General features: G+C 55.9%; 1 protein-coding gene and 1 long non-coding RNA gene across 2 annotated transcripts in view; both read right to left on the bottom strand.

Annotated features, from left to right (window-relative positions):
- Window positions 1-13,871, bottom strand: part of BMP1 (bone morphogenetic protein 1) — a 45,294-nt gene that overhangs the window by 9,306 nt on the left and 22,117 nt on the right. Inside the window, 8 exon segments of the mRNA XM_021072336.1 lie at window positions 1,979-2,104; window positions 6,223-6,403; window positions 6,770-6,930; window positions 7,997-8,122; window positions 9,985-10,180; window positions 10,282-10,427; window positions 10,639-10,755; window positions 12,449-12,551. Of these exon segments, the coding sequence (XP_020927995.1) occupies window positions 1,979-2,104; window positions 6,223-6,403; window positions 6,770-6,930; window positions 7,997-8,122; window positions 9,985-10,180; window positions 10,282-10,427; window positions 10,639-10,755; window positions 12,449-12,551 (1,156 nt within the window).
- On the bottom strand, window positions 3,565-5,666 carry LOC110256603. The gene is made up of 2 exons (XR_002338344.1): window positions 4,355-5,666; window positions 3,565-3,627 (listed from the first exon to the last, which is right to left on the bottom strand). It is a non-coding gene; the product is annotated as an uncharacterized LOC110256603 (long non-coding RNA).

The following is a 13,871-nucleotide window of genomic DNA, read 5'->3' as shown; positions in this document are numbered from 1 at the left end:
CTCAGGGTTACTAGTCGGGTTCTTAACCCACTAAGCCACAATGGGAACTCCAACTCTGCTTATTCTAATTGGCAGTTTATTTGTTGGTACCTTGGTTGTCCCTCTAGTAATGATGCGGAGAGGCATTTGCCAGGCACTGGGCTAAGTGCTCAAAGCAAGGGCTTGAAACCTTCAGACCAGGTCATGGTGAAGCAACTGAAGCTCAGAGAGGCGAAGTGACTTGCCCAACTGAAGGCACACAGACCTTCAGTGTCAGAGGTGAGTCTGTGTTGTCCTGTGGGATCATATTTCCCCAGCAGGCACGGGTCACTGTGGAATTAATGACTGGGAGCAGGCCAGAGCTGTACTGTATCCAGAGAGGTATCATGTGATATGAGCGATGGCATGAGAGCTGTTTTCAAGGATCTGTGGGCCTTCAGTGTCAGGGAGGCAGCGGCTCTGGTCTGAATGTCCCCAGGGGTCAGAGATGTGACCAATAAAATGACATACATGACTGTACTCTAACACCTTCATTAATTTCATTTCCAGGAGTTAATACATAATTCAATACATAATTTTTATAAGATCGCTTTCTTAAGCTGCCCCTCTCTTTTTTTTTTTGTCTTTTCAGAGCCACACCTATGGCATATGGAGGTTCCCAGGCTAGGGGTCTAATTGTAGCTGTAGCGGCCGGCTTACACCAGAGCCACAGCAATGCAAGATCCGAGGCGCGTCTGTGACCTACACCACAGCTCAGGGCAACACCGCATCCTTAACCCACTGAGCAAGGCCAGGGATCAAACCCGCAACTTCATGGCTCCTAGTTGGATTCGGTAACCACTGAGCCACGACGAGCCCTGCCCCCTCTCCTTGACAGCCCCAGCACTCTGTGTTCCCTGGGGTTCTCCTTTTCAGCACTCTGCCCAGAAACCTGAGTTTCTATTCACATTTTGCCTCTTACTTTCTCCAACTATTCTGGCAGCAGGGGCCAACTGGCAGGAAGACAGAGAGAGAAAATAAGGAAAGGTGGTATGTCCCAAGCCCTTGTGATCATAGACTCTCTAAGCCAAAAGGAAAGCTTCCCCCTTCTTCAATTTTAGACACCTGTGCCCTTCTCTGTACCCACTGTCACCGTTAAGAGCTATAATCACTGCTTTCCAAACTGGAAATAGAGGCCTTCTCCTAGGGCTCTGCTGGAGAAGCTCTTGTCATGAGCCAGGCACTGCACGGAGCATATCACAGTGCCCCCCCCCCAGGAGAAGGAGCTAGTACCATTATTATTACTACCGGTCACTCCTGAGCAACCCCAGGCGTGGAGAAGAAGTCAGTTGTTTGAGGGCACACAGCTGGCCAGAAGGCAGGGATGGGCCAGGCAGCCTGGCTCCACAATCTCTGTTTTCTTTTTCTTAGGGCCTCACCCATGGCATCTGGAAGTTCCCAGGCTAGTGGTCGAATCAGAGCTGCAGCTGCCAGCCTATGCCACAGTTACAGCAATGGCTGATCCGAGCCACATCTGTGACCTACACTGCAGCTCACGGCAATGCTGGATCCTTAACCTACTAAGTGAGTCCAGGGATTGCACCCGAAACCTCATGGGTACTAGTCAGGTTCATTACTTCTGAGCCACAATGGGAGCTCCCAGAATCTGTGTTCTTAACCACTGTACCATCTCACCTCCCTGACGGGGAGGTTGGCACACACAAAAAGAGACTGGGACATGGACTTTGAGGTACATTAAAAATGGGGTGTGGGACAGCCATGAGCCCCTACTCTCCTGATGCGCATAAGCCCAGAAGTGTGTGTGGCCTGGATATTGCTGGGGATGGGGTGGCAGTGAGGGGTCTATGCACCAGGTGGGAGGCAAAGCTAGGTGACCTCAGGTCATCAGCTTCATGAGTCTGAACAGAGGCCGAGGGAGATGGCACCTCTGACCTGGCTCCCCAGCCTCAGTCCTTCGGGCAGCACCATAAGCAAGGGGAGGTGCTCTGGCAGCGCTTACCTTCCTTGCAGTCGTGTTTGTTGTCATGGAGGACAAAGCCGCTGCGACACTGACACTCGTAGCTGCCGAAGGTGTTGACGCAGTCTTGCTGGCAACCGCCGTTATCCTTGGAGCACTCGTCCTTGTCTGCAGGAGGAGCAAGCAAGGGGCAGACCAGTCTGTGCCAGGCTAAGGCCTTGTCACCCCAGGGGAAGTGGATGGGAGGCCTGGCTGGGCGTCCCCCCACCAGAAGGCAGGGTGGGGAGCGGAGGTCAAGGCCATGACGGGGGTCCTGGGCACTGCGCCAAGCGGAGCCAGCTGAGGGGGGCCCAGCTGTGGGGGGAGAAAGTAGAAGTGGGTGGAGGGAGGTCTGGGGTCTGGAGCTGACCGGCATGGGAACCCCCTACCATTACCTGCTTACTGGACAGACGGACAAGTGGAAAAACAGACACACGGACAAGCAGACTGCAAGAGAAAGGAGCAGGACGCAGGGGTCCCTCTTTTACTTCACAATGGGAAATGTCACAGACACCATCAAAATGGGAGGGGTGGGAGGCAGGGAGGGTCCCCTGTCCACGTGAGGGGGACGGGGGCGAGGAGAGCACCAGTTCTGTCCGGCCAGAGGGCGGCGGCCGACATGGCAGAGTGGAGGTGGGGGTGGGCGGCAGCCAAGCCTCCCAGCCCATCCCGTCCAAGGTGAGGTTCCTGAGTAACAAAGGGTCCGGGAGGCCAGGCTGGCCTCACTGGGGGGTCCGGTTTCTTTTCTGCACTCGGAATTTGAGCTGGTGGGGGCGTCCCCGGGGGGGCTGCAGAGCTGGCCTCTTTTCTGAAACGAGAGAGAGAAGGAGAAAAGGGACCAAGGGGTGGGGCGGAGGGCGGGGCCAGGGAGGGAGAGCAGTGAGAACCGGGCGGCTCCGAGGCGGTCCGCGGGCGGCGCGGGCAGGGGGCAGCGGGACACACATGCACGACGGCCATGTCCGGCGCAGCCAGGTCACGGACAGGCAGCAGGTGGGAGGAGGCGCAGCGACAGGGGACTATGGGAGGAAGCCTGCGGCAGGGAGAAGGCCCAGGGGGTGGGAAGGAGGGAGATGCAGAGTCTCGGGCAGAGGGGAGCAGTCCTTGGGAAGGGGCCTCATCCAGAGCTCGGCTCTCTCCTTCTGGTGCTACTGCTAGAGTGTGTGGCAGACAGACACGAACTCACACCCAAACCCACAGGATCCCTCACCCATGCTGTTGTCCTGACAAGGCAGCACAGACACACTTGCATGTGCACATATGCCAGCCCCTCACACACAGGCACCACACGCATACACATCAGCCATCAGCAGCCTGTGGACACGTGCACACAGAGACAGACGCTGCTCGCTCCCTCACTCACTCCCCATGTATGTAGGAAGTGTGCACAGGTACAAACACACAGGCATAGCTGCACTCAGTGCCCTGCACACAGTACAAACGGAGACACATGTGGATGCAGAGACCAGGGCCCATCAGCAGACCTGTGGGCTCAGGAGCGCGCATGTGTGCAGCTGCTTCCGTTTGGGTGGATCTGCACATGCGCTGGCCCATGAATGCAAAGCCTGACACACAGAGGGCCGCGTGCTCACCGCCATGGGTGCATCACACACGCAGTCTCTAATCTCTCCGTGGTCATTTTGGGTAGTGTGTGCCTGGCACAGAGGCAGGCATTCAGGGAAGGAGAGTGGACACCCAGAATTCCATAGATGAACCCCGAGATAGAAATATGTCTGCTGGCATTCCCATGGCCAGGCAGGGTTGGTGACAGTGGGGGACCCGTTCCTGGTCTCCCTCAGGAGAGGGCCCAAGGGCTGGAGCGCTGGCTCCCATGAGGCCCTGCTTCTCCAGTCCATCCTCAGGTGAGCCAGACCCCTTGGGGCCCACAAAAAGCCCAGGGCAAGAATGTAGGCCCTATGCGCTTTCCCGGGTCTCCTCAGTGAGAGCATCACGAGGTCTCTGGCTGAGGGCCCTGTGGAAGCTGCCTTTGAGCAGGCCCTTTGGGCATGTATAGGTGACAGGCACCCTATAACCCATCCTGGGGTTCACTGAGGAGCTCGCTGATGACTATGCTGGGAGCCTCAGGGCCCCCTGCCATGGACTGACCAAGGATTTCCTGAAATGTTTTGACCCCCATGCCTGCCTCATACTTGTACCCCAAATACTGAGTACAGTGCTTGGCATACAGGAGGGGAGAAGAAATACCCGCCCAATGATCGAGTGAGTGGCTGAGTGCAGGAGTGAGGCCGTGACCCCCGAGGAAGGCCTGCTGTAGCGCCCAGGCTGGGGCTCTGGCACGTGGGTGGCAGCCTCTCCTGGGAGCCAGGGGAGCGGGATGCAGGAGGGGCAGGAGCAGAGGGTGGACAAGGAGATGGCACTCACCCTCCAGTGCCAAATGCCCCGGAAGGTGGCTGGGGTCACACTGAAGGTCTTCAGGTTCTCTCTTCTTCTTGCCTTACGGTCTCATCGCTGGGTGTCCCAAAAGTCCAAATAGCGCCCCTCCTGGGGGGCCAGGGTCAGATGCCCCGGGCCCTGAGGGCTGAACCTCGATGCCCACCGGTGAGGGTCCTCTGCCAGTCTCTTGTGCAAAGGGGCAGCGCGTGCGTGTGCATGTGCCAGTGTGCACGTGTGTTTGCGTGTGTGTATGTCTGTGCAGGGCTGAGGCGGGGCTGGGCATAGTGTCTGGCCAGGATGAAGAGCCCTGGGCTCTAGGCCTGACAGATGTGGTGTCGGTCCCCTTCTGCCCTCCCCCCAAGACTGGAGCACAGAAGGGCAGGAAGAGACAAGAGTAAGCAGGTAATGGTTTCCACTGGACTGAGCCCACCCCTGAGTGGGTGGTACCACCCCTCAGCCCTCTGGTGAGCACCTCACCGGAGTTCCAGGGGGGCCCAGGGAAGAGAGGGGTTTGCATTGCCAGAGGAAGGTCTCAGCCAGCAGTGGTGCAGGGGCTGTGGGGCACTGTAAGCAGAGCGAGTGGCTGGCAGTGCCAAGCAGGGAAACAGGGCACAGGGGCAGTGCATGGCATCCAGTGGGCAGGCAGGGGTGCAGGGCGGCCACATAGGGGGCTCGAGGATGCAGGACCCTGGGCAAAGGAGGGGAGAAGGAAGGCAGCGTGGACCCGGCCCTGGGCTTCTGGCCATCCTGCCTCCCATGCCCGGCCCACCAGGCGGGCTGGGGATGAGGAGCGTGGGCCACTCCCTGACAAAACTATATGCCAGCCAACCCACCAGCCCCCTGCTCTCTCCTTAGAGCTCCCCAGCCCTGCACTGCCTGGGCCCCCACTCCTACTGCCTCTGGAAAACCACCAGTCTCCTGACAGCCTCGCCCCCAGGGAATGACTAAGGAACTACTAGAGCAGGGGAGGGGTTTCCAGGGACCCTAGGAGGTCCAGCTCAGAGGCTGGGCAGGGGATTCTGATCACCATTTAGTCTGCCTGAAGATGGCACCAGCAGAGGGACTCTATCCCATGTCCATACAGTGGACAGCTCTCAACAGATGGATGCTGGTTGGGTCTGAGTCCCCCACCACGGGCCTAGGGGGAGTGGGAAGGCCTTGGGGATGAGAGGAGGGGGGCTCCTCATCTTTTCTTTTTCTCTTTCTTTTCAGGGCTGTACCTGCGGAATATGGGAGTTCCCAGGCTAGATCAAATCAGCTATAGCTGCCAGCCTACACCACAGCCACAGCAACGCCAGACCAGAGTTGCATCTGCACCTACACCACAGCTCACAGCAACACCAGATCCTTAACCCACTGAGTGGGGCCAGGGATTGAACCTGCATCCTTATGGATACTAGCTGGGCTTGATACTGCTGAGCTACAATGGGAACTCCTCCTCATCTGTTCTGAGGGCCCCCACCTCCTGATGTGACACGTGCAGGGTCTGATTAAAGACCTAGCTATTGCCAGATAACACACCTTGTCTGTAGGCTGCTGGTGTCAAGACTCACTGAACTCTCTGTCCTGGGCCTGCCCTCTCCCCAGCCTTGCCCTCTGGCTCCTGAGATGGGGACTACCCGCTCTCTTCTTTCCTGCAGGCCCTTCCTGCCCATCCTCAGGTTGGCTCCCATACAGCCCCGAGGGCTCTGGAAGAGTGGGGTTCGGGTGGGGAGGGGCTGGCCTGGTGGTGGAGGGCTTGTTGGGGGAGCAGGGGACAGACACTGCTGCCTGGCATGGGAGAGGCTGGGGAATGCAGCGGTGCAGTGGCAGGAAGAAGGGGAGGCCGGGCTCGGAGCCGGGGAGTCCGGGGTTACCTGAGAAGAAGTGGGCCTTGAAGCCCTTTTTGGAGACTGTGTTGTCAGACTTGAACTCCACACGCATGTTGTTGTACTGGGAGGTGATGACCTCGGGCTTTTCAGAGCCACAGAACTTGCCGTGCAGCTTGGAGTCGGCTGTGAGTCCGCTGCGCACCTCCACGAAGTCATACTTGCACACCTGCAGGGCAGCACAGCTCCAGGCCCACCTCCTCCGGGAAGCCTCTCATGACCACCCCCGCCCGGGGAGGCTCCCTGTTCTGTGGGTCCTTTTGCTTTTAGTTATGTGCTTTGCCAGATCTAACAATTCAAAGGTGCCACCCCCCCCATCCGTCCTGGGCTCCCCGCACAGGCCCCCAGCTCTGCCTCTCTCCACAAGCTTCCCGACTCCACACGCCTCATTCCCACAAGCCACGTGCTTCCCGGCCTTTAGGGCCCTCCTGCCTGAGCACCCCCTGCTTCCCCGAACCACTCCCTGGGGTATTTCTTTCAGAGGGTAGAGAGCAGGCACCGAGCCGAATCTTCTCAGCCCTGGGTGGGTGCTTACGTCATTGCCCTCGGTCTCGAAGAAGTCAAACTGCAGAGAGATGCGGTACTGGGTGGGGGCCACCAGCTGCCAGATGCAGTTTTTGTTAGGGGGGTACTCCTTGGGCCAGCCCGGGCTGGTGATGGAGCCATTGAGTTTGGTGAGGAATCCACCACAGGCAGCTGGGGGCACAAGGGAGACGGCATCACCCACCAGGAGATCCCGTTCTAGAGAAGAGTGTGGGACCTGGGCTGGGTGCTTTAAGGAGGAGGTGTGGGTTTGTGGGTTCCCCCAGCCCGGGGGCTTGTCTGGTCTCTCAGGGACAGAAGGGAAGGAGGCAGGGTGAGGGGGGTGGCTGCAGAGCATGAGGATTGTGTGTGGCCATTTCTAGTGTCTCTGCAGGAGAAAAGGCTGGGCATGCACTTAGAGGGAGGACAGGAGGTGAGGGGCTCCAGAAGGGCAGTGCCGGTGGGCAGGGAGGACCAGGAGGAGGGCAGGGAGGACCAGAAGGAAGGCAGGGAGGACCAGGAGGAGGACGGGGAGGACCAGAAGAGGGCAGGGAGCACCAGGAAGAAGGCAGGGAGGGCTGGGAGGAGAGCAGGGAGGACCGGGGTGGGGAGGACTGAGAGGAGGGCAGGGAGGATCAGGAAGAAGGCAGGGAGGATCAGGGAGGAGGTCAGGGAGGGCTGGGAGGAGAGCAGGGAGGACTAAGAGGACGGCAGGGAGGACAGGGAGTGGGACAGGGCGGACCAGGAGGAGGGTGGGGAGAATTGAGAGGAGGGAAGGGAGGACTGGGAGGAGGGCAGGGAGGACTGGGAAGAGGGCAGGAAGGGAGGCAGGGAGGACTAGGGGGGTGGAGCGGGACCAGGAAGCACGGAGAGGGAGCTGCTCAGAGGTGAGTGGAGAGAAGCGGAGCAGCAAGATCAGGCTGAGCTGGCGCTGCTTAGCCAGAGAGCATTTCACTAGCCTTTTGGGAACATTTATAATGAGAGGCTAAAACTCAGTGTTTTCTGGTGGGTGACGAAATCAATCAAAATCATTTAAAAAGAAGAATAAGAAAACAAAGCAAAACAAAACATATTGGGAGTACATCACACCTGGTCACAGTGGTTCTGGGGGATGGAAATATACAATGTGTTCCTTAACCTGTGAGTGGTGAACAAAGTGCCAGAGAATCCCAGCTTTTCCAGAAAGAGGTCTATCCAAGGCCATAAGAGATCAGGGCTGGTGGGTGGGCATGGTACTCACCCTCACAGCGACGCTTGTCGGGGGCCAGCTCGTACCCAGGGTCGCAGCTGCACTTGTAGCTGCCCAGAGTGTTGAGGCACCGCTGCTCACAGCCCCCGCGGTTGGGCCGAGAGCACTCGTCCACCTCTGCCGTTGGAAGGAAGGGGTCAGTGATGGCCAGTCTGGGGCCTGGATCTCCCCTTCTGCCTGCTGCTTGAGAGTCTATTCTGGGGTCTCTCGGGCTCCTGAGACCCACCACCACCACCACTTCAGCAGGAGGAAGTCAGCTGTGACCACTGCCCCCCGCCCCGGTCCACTCAGCTCTGAGGCCGTGGGCTTTCCCGCCCCCACCCAGTCCTCCACGGCTGCTCAGAACCTCCCTAGGTCTCCAGGGGCTCCTGCCCATGACAACCCCAAAGGGGCAGGCAGTGCTCTGAAGGAGGGGACAGGTGGACCCCGTGGAGCTTTCCTTCTGACCAGACTGGCTGGGCTGGTGGCCACCACTATTCACTGATGCCTCTCATGTGCTATCCCCTGGTTGAGTGCTATTCTTTCATTTCTCCTTCAACCCCTAAAGGAAGGAGGAGCTGTTACTGTCCTCCACTTACAGACGTGGAAATGAGGTTCGGGCAGAATGTCCTGCCCAGGGTCACAACGATAAAAAGTCCACACAGCTTTGCCTCCTCCCTGAGCTCCTGCGGCGCTTCCCATCTCTACATCTCACCAACACTCCTTCCATGCAAACCCTGGGACTTTAAGGCAACTCCTGAACTGTTACGTCAATGTACAGTCCAGCGCCTACTGTGCATCAGCTACTTTTACCTAAGCTTGTTCTTTACTCAATGAGGTATGTGGTTTTTCAGTGGGACTCTTACTGCACAGTTAGGCCATATATTCAAAAGCAGGGGCCCAGGGTCTGCACATCCCTCCGGGTGTCTGTGTGAAGGGAGTGAATGAATAAGAAATGCAGCCACCATTCACAATAGCCAGCGTGTCTGCCAATGGATGAGGCTCAAAGAAATGTGGGCTAGACACTCAGTGGAATACTAGTCAGCCTTAAAAAGAAAGGAAATTCCAGAGTTCCCATTGTGGCTCAGCAGTTAGCAAACCTGACTAGCATCCATGACGATACAGGTTCGATTCCTGGCTTTGCTCAGTGGCTTAAGGATCCGGCGTTGCCATGAGCTGTGATGTAGGTTGCAGAAGCAGCTCAGATCCCTCATTGCTGTGGTTGTGGCGTAGGCTGGTGACTACAGCTCTGATTGGACCCCTAGTCTGGGAACATCCATATGCCCCAGGTGCAGCCCTAAAAAGACCAAAAAAAATATAATATAAAAAAAAAGGAAATTCCATCCAACATAGGTGACAACACGGATGAACCTTAAGGTAAGTAAAATAAACCAGTGACAGAAAGTCAAAGTCTGCATGATTCCACTTACACGAGGTATCTAAAATAGCCAAATTCAGGAGTTCCATTTGCGGCTCAGCAGTAACAAATCCAACTAGTATCCATGAGGATGCGGATTCGATTCCTGGCCTCGCTTGGGAGGTTAAGTATCCCCTGTTGCTGTGAGCTGCAGTGTAGGTCGAAGACACAGCTCGGATCCTGCATTGCTGTGACTGGCACAGGCCAGCAATTGCAGCTCCAATTCGACCCCTAGTCTGGGAACTTCCATATGCTGTGGGTATGACCCTAAAAGACCAATAAAATAAAATAGCCAAATTCATAAAAATAAAGTGGGATGGTGGATGCCAGATGCTGGTGGCAGGGAGGATGGGGAGTTACTAATTATCAGGCATGAAGTTTCAGTCAAGTGTGGAGATCTAGCTGGACGATACTGTGCCTATGTTCTTAGCAATACGGGATCACACACTTAGAAGTTCTGAGGGGAGAGCTCATGTGAAGTGTTCTTACCTCAAGCAAATAAAAATTTAAAATAAAAAGAGGGACTGAAGGAGGGTGGGTTGGTCACGGGGATGGGCAGGGTGGGGACTGGAGAAGGATGTACCTTTGAAAAAGTTGACGGCGAAGCCAGCTTTGTTAATGGACCCGTCGGAGACGAACTTGAGCCAGAGGCGGCTGGACGTGCTCTTGATGTCATCGGGCTTCTCGTAGCCACAGTAGCGCCCTATGAGGGTGCTGCTCTCACTGTGTCCATCTCGTACCTCCAGGTAGTCGTAGGCACAGCTGTCGTGGCGCTCAATCTGGAGGTCGGGGGCTCTGTCAGCGGGAGGAGCGCTGGCAGCCCAGACCCAAGCCCTGGAAACCCGAAGGGGATGGTGGTCCTGGGGGGTCTCTGACCCACCTCAAAGGACTGGAACGTGAGGCCCACGTGGAAGCCCTCAGATACTTGGATCCGCCAGATGCAGACTTTGCTAGGCCGGTAGTCGTCTGGGTAATTGGGTGACTGGATGTGGCCATTGTCCTTTTTCACATCTCCCCCACAGATGGCTTTGGGGACAGGGGACAAGGTGGGAAAATCAGGACATCCGTCAGAATGCTCTCCTCTCTTGCCCACATCCCTAGACTCCCACTGCCCTGGCCCCAGTAGATCCCAACAGGATCGTCACTTTCTCCTCACAGGTGCCAGGAGGGAGGGGCTCTGGCGTGTATCTAGGGACCCCCCCATCTCTGACCCCCCACCCCCCGCCTCAGTCAGTACCTTCATAGACGGCAAAGAAGCCCTTCCCGACCCAGTTGCTGCTACTGCGGAACTCAACCCAGAGGCGGCTGTCAGTGGAGACGATGGGCTCGGGCAGTTTGCCCCCGCAGAAGCGGCCTGTGCAGGCGGTGTGGACAGAGGACAGTGAGGCCCGAAGCAAGGCCTTATCCCTTCCCGCACCAGGACTTCAGGAAACCCTGAAGCTCTCTGGGGAGCCTGGGGGTCCCAGCCCTGGTCTGCACTTGACACACATTCCCAGGAGCACAGACCCTCCAGTTGGCCTGCATTTGGTCCAAGATCCAGCTGGGCCTTGAAGAGCCAGAGACCGCTCCAGAAGGTTTCATGCACTTGAGGGAAAGGATATGACTGCCTCTGGGAGGAAAGGTGACTCCTTAACTATCAACTCTATCTGTGTTTTATTTACTTTTTAAAAAGCGCTACGATCATTAATTACTTATTTATATACACTCTGTGCAAACAAGTAATAACCAAAAATGAACACAACTTTCTTTGTACAGCACAAAATGTTTTCATTGTTCAAATGCAGGGGATGCCATAGGACCCCCAACTAAATCCCAGAAAACACCCCTTTTGAAATAAAACACAACAGGAATCCACGTAAGCAGATGAGGATGGCCATCAGTGGAATTCTTTTAGTCAAGGACCGACTAGGAATGATGTGTGTGTTCCTAATAAGACGGGTGTTTCCCAACATTCGGCAAGGGACAGAGGGTGCTGCCCTAGGAATGTAAGTTATGAAAAAGAAACTGCAATCTTGGAAATGCTAACACTACTGTAGCAGGAAGTGTCGTAATGACAGCTGCTTTGGGTGACTAATAAGAAATATTCCAATACTAGAAACTGGGGTTGTGTGTGGTGGGGTGGGAGATGGTTAGCAAGGATTTGTCAGCTCGCCTCAGGCACAGGATGTGGGACAAAAGTTCTACTGCTAATGAGTTGGTCCTGAGCTACTTAGGATCCTGTCCAGATCAGAGAAGAATTCATATGGCCCCTCAGGCTCTAAATATCTATGTCCTTTTTTTTTTTTTTTTTTTTTTTTCTTTTTAGGGCCGCACCTGCGGCATATCGAGGTTCCCAGGCTGGGGGTTGAATCGGAGCTACAGCTGCCGGCCTACGCCACAGCCACAGCAACGCAGGATCCGAGCCGTGTCTGCAGCCTACACCACAGTTCACGGCAATGCCGGATCCTTAATCCACTGAGCGAGGCCAGGGATCAAACCTGCAACCTCATGGTTCCTAGTCGGATTCGTTTCCGCTGTGCCACAATGGAAACTCCACTAAATCTATGTCCATTACGGCATCTTCTGCCCTGCGGTTCTGACCCACCCATCCCCTACTTGCCACCCCCCCCCAGACAAAACATCCTGTGCAAACACGTTTGGGCCACCGCACCAGGAATGAGGGTGCACTGTGGGCACCCTCAGGTCACATCTTACAGACAGAACAGATGAGCACTAGAGCTTAGAGCTGAGAGGACAAGCCTGCCTGTCCATCTCCCTCTGTCTACTCATGTGACTCCTCTCCATGTACACTGACAGCCGCCCTCTGAGGGAGGCTGGGAAGCCGGCACCTGGGACCCTGAGCTCCAGACTGGGGGAGGGACTTGCCCAAGGTCATACACTTAGCCATGGAGCTGGCAGCAGCAACTGCACCAGGACTCCCGGTTTCCGCGCCAGGGCACCGCCCTTGGCCAAGTGTTGGTGCTGGGGGAGGATGCAGAGAGTGTGACGTGAGCAGTTCTGAGAAGGAATGAGCTGTGAAGGAGGCAAGGCTGGGCTAGTGCCGGTACCTCGGAGCGGCGCCTTCCTCCAGAAGCCGTCTCGGACCTCCACGTAGTCATACCAGCAGAGGCGGCTGCGGTACAGGTCCATGGACGTGAAGTTCAGAATGATCTGGGGAGATGGGGGAGGAAGAAGCTTACACCGTTGCCCACACCTTGCCCACTGTACCCACCAGCCCCAAGACTGCTATCTGCTTTGCCATGTGAGGTGGTTTGCCCTAGGTAATAAATGGTTAAGGGTGCCAAAAAAGAGCTCCTGGCACAGAAATGCCACCCCTCCCCAGCCATCTGCCAGTTCCAGTCAGCATCCTTCACAGATATCCCAGGCCAGGCCTCACTTAAAATGCACAGCCTTGTTGAATATATATTTGAAGCCTGGGGTCTCAGTTTATTGATCTCCTCAGTAAGGAGCCGTTGCTTAGGGTTAAACAAACCCAGCTCCCCTCATGGTCAACTTAATACAAATTACAGCATCTTTAAAGGAAAGAGGTTTCTTTGGTGATAGGAAGGGCCCAGGGCGACAGGTGGGTACTAGGGGGTCTGAATGGGAATGAAGGGTCCAGAGGAAGAGCACAGGAAAAACAGGGCTGAGCCCCCCATCATCACGTATTTACTGATTGCTGGTTCTGGGCAGGGGTCGTGCTAGCTGCCGTGGGGAGTCCCGCTCTGTGTGCCTTCCGTGAAGGGGTTTAAGACATGTCCTTGTCAAGCTTAGGACTCAGAGCAATCAGACATATACATGAAAAGATCACTAAGTAAGAAACTCAGACTCCAGTCACAGGGGCTGGTGTTTGAACCTCACCTCTGCATTTCCTGCTGTGAGTCCTGGGGTAAATCACGAAAGCTCTCTGAACCTCAGCTACCTGGTGCATAAACTGAGAAAAGAGCATCTCACCCTGATACAGCCCTTCATCAGTGCAAGCACCTCCCTAAGTACCTCCTGTGCTTGAACTCATTTCAACCCTTGAACTCATGACATGTTCACCTAATACTGGAGGAACATCTGACACCTCGCTAAGTACCAAGTCTTGCCAGCAGGTGGGCATATGACAGGTGGAGAAACTGCTTCCTTAGTAGTTTCCAGAGCAAGCCCTGAAGCCTGTTGGGTATTTGGAATCCCACAAGCAGGGACTCCAGAGAACAGTCACCCTGTCTATGGGGCATGGACAGTGGACACACTGTGGCCCTAGGGGCCCACTTGTTAGGTGCTAGCTTGGTTTCCTGCAGGAGGAGAAGGGGTCTAGAGGGCCTGTCTCCCTTCTGGCTCCCTGCACAGTTAGAGGCAGACAGAATAGAGGCCAAAATGAAAAGAGATTCCACGGCAGATGTTGGCAGTTGCTATTTGCAGCCGGGGTCAACGCTGTGACTGGTCAAGGAAGAGCTTCTGGCTCCTGGTCATTCTCTAACACAGACCCTGTTGAAATTCTTGATT

Source organism: Sus scrofa, chromosome 14, assembly GCF_000003025.6.
Source record: "Sus scrofa isolate TJ Tabasco breed Duroc chromosome 14, Sscrofa11.1, whole genome shotgun sequence".
Lineage (NCBI taxonomy): Eukaryota > Metazoa > Chordata > Mammalia > Artiodactyla > Suidae > Sus > Sus scrofa.
The sequence above is the reverse complement of the archived record's forward strand: the minus strand, read 5'-3'. Positions and strand labels throughout refer to the sequence as shown.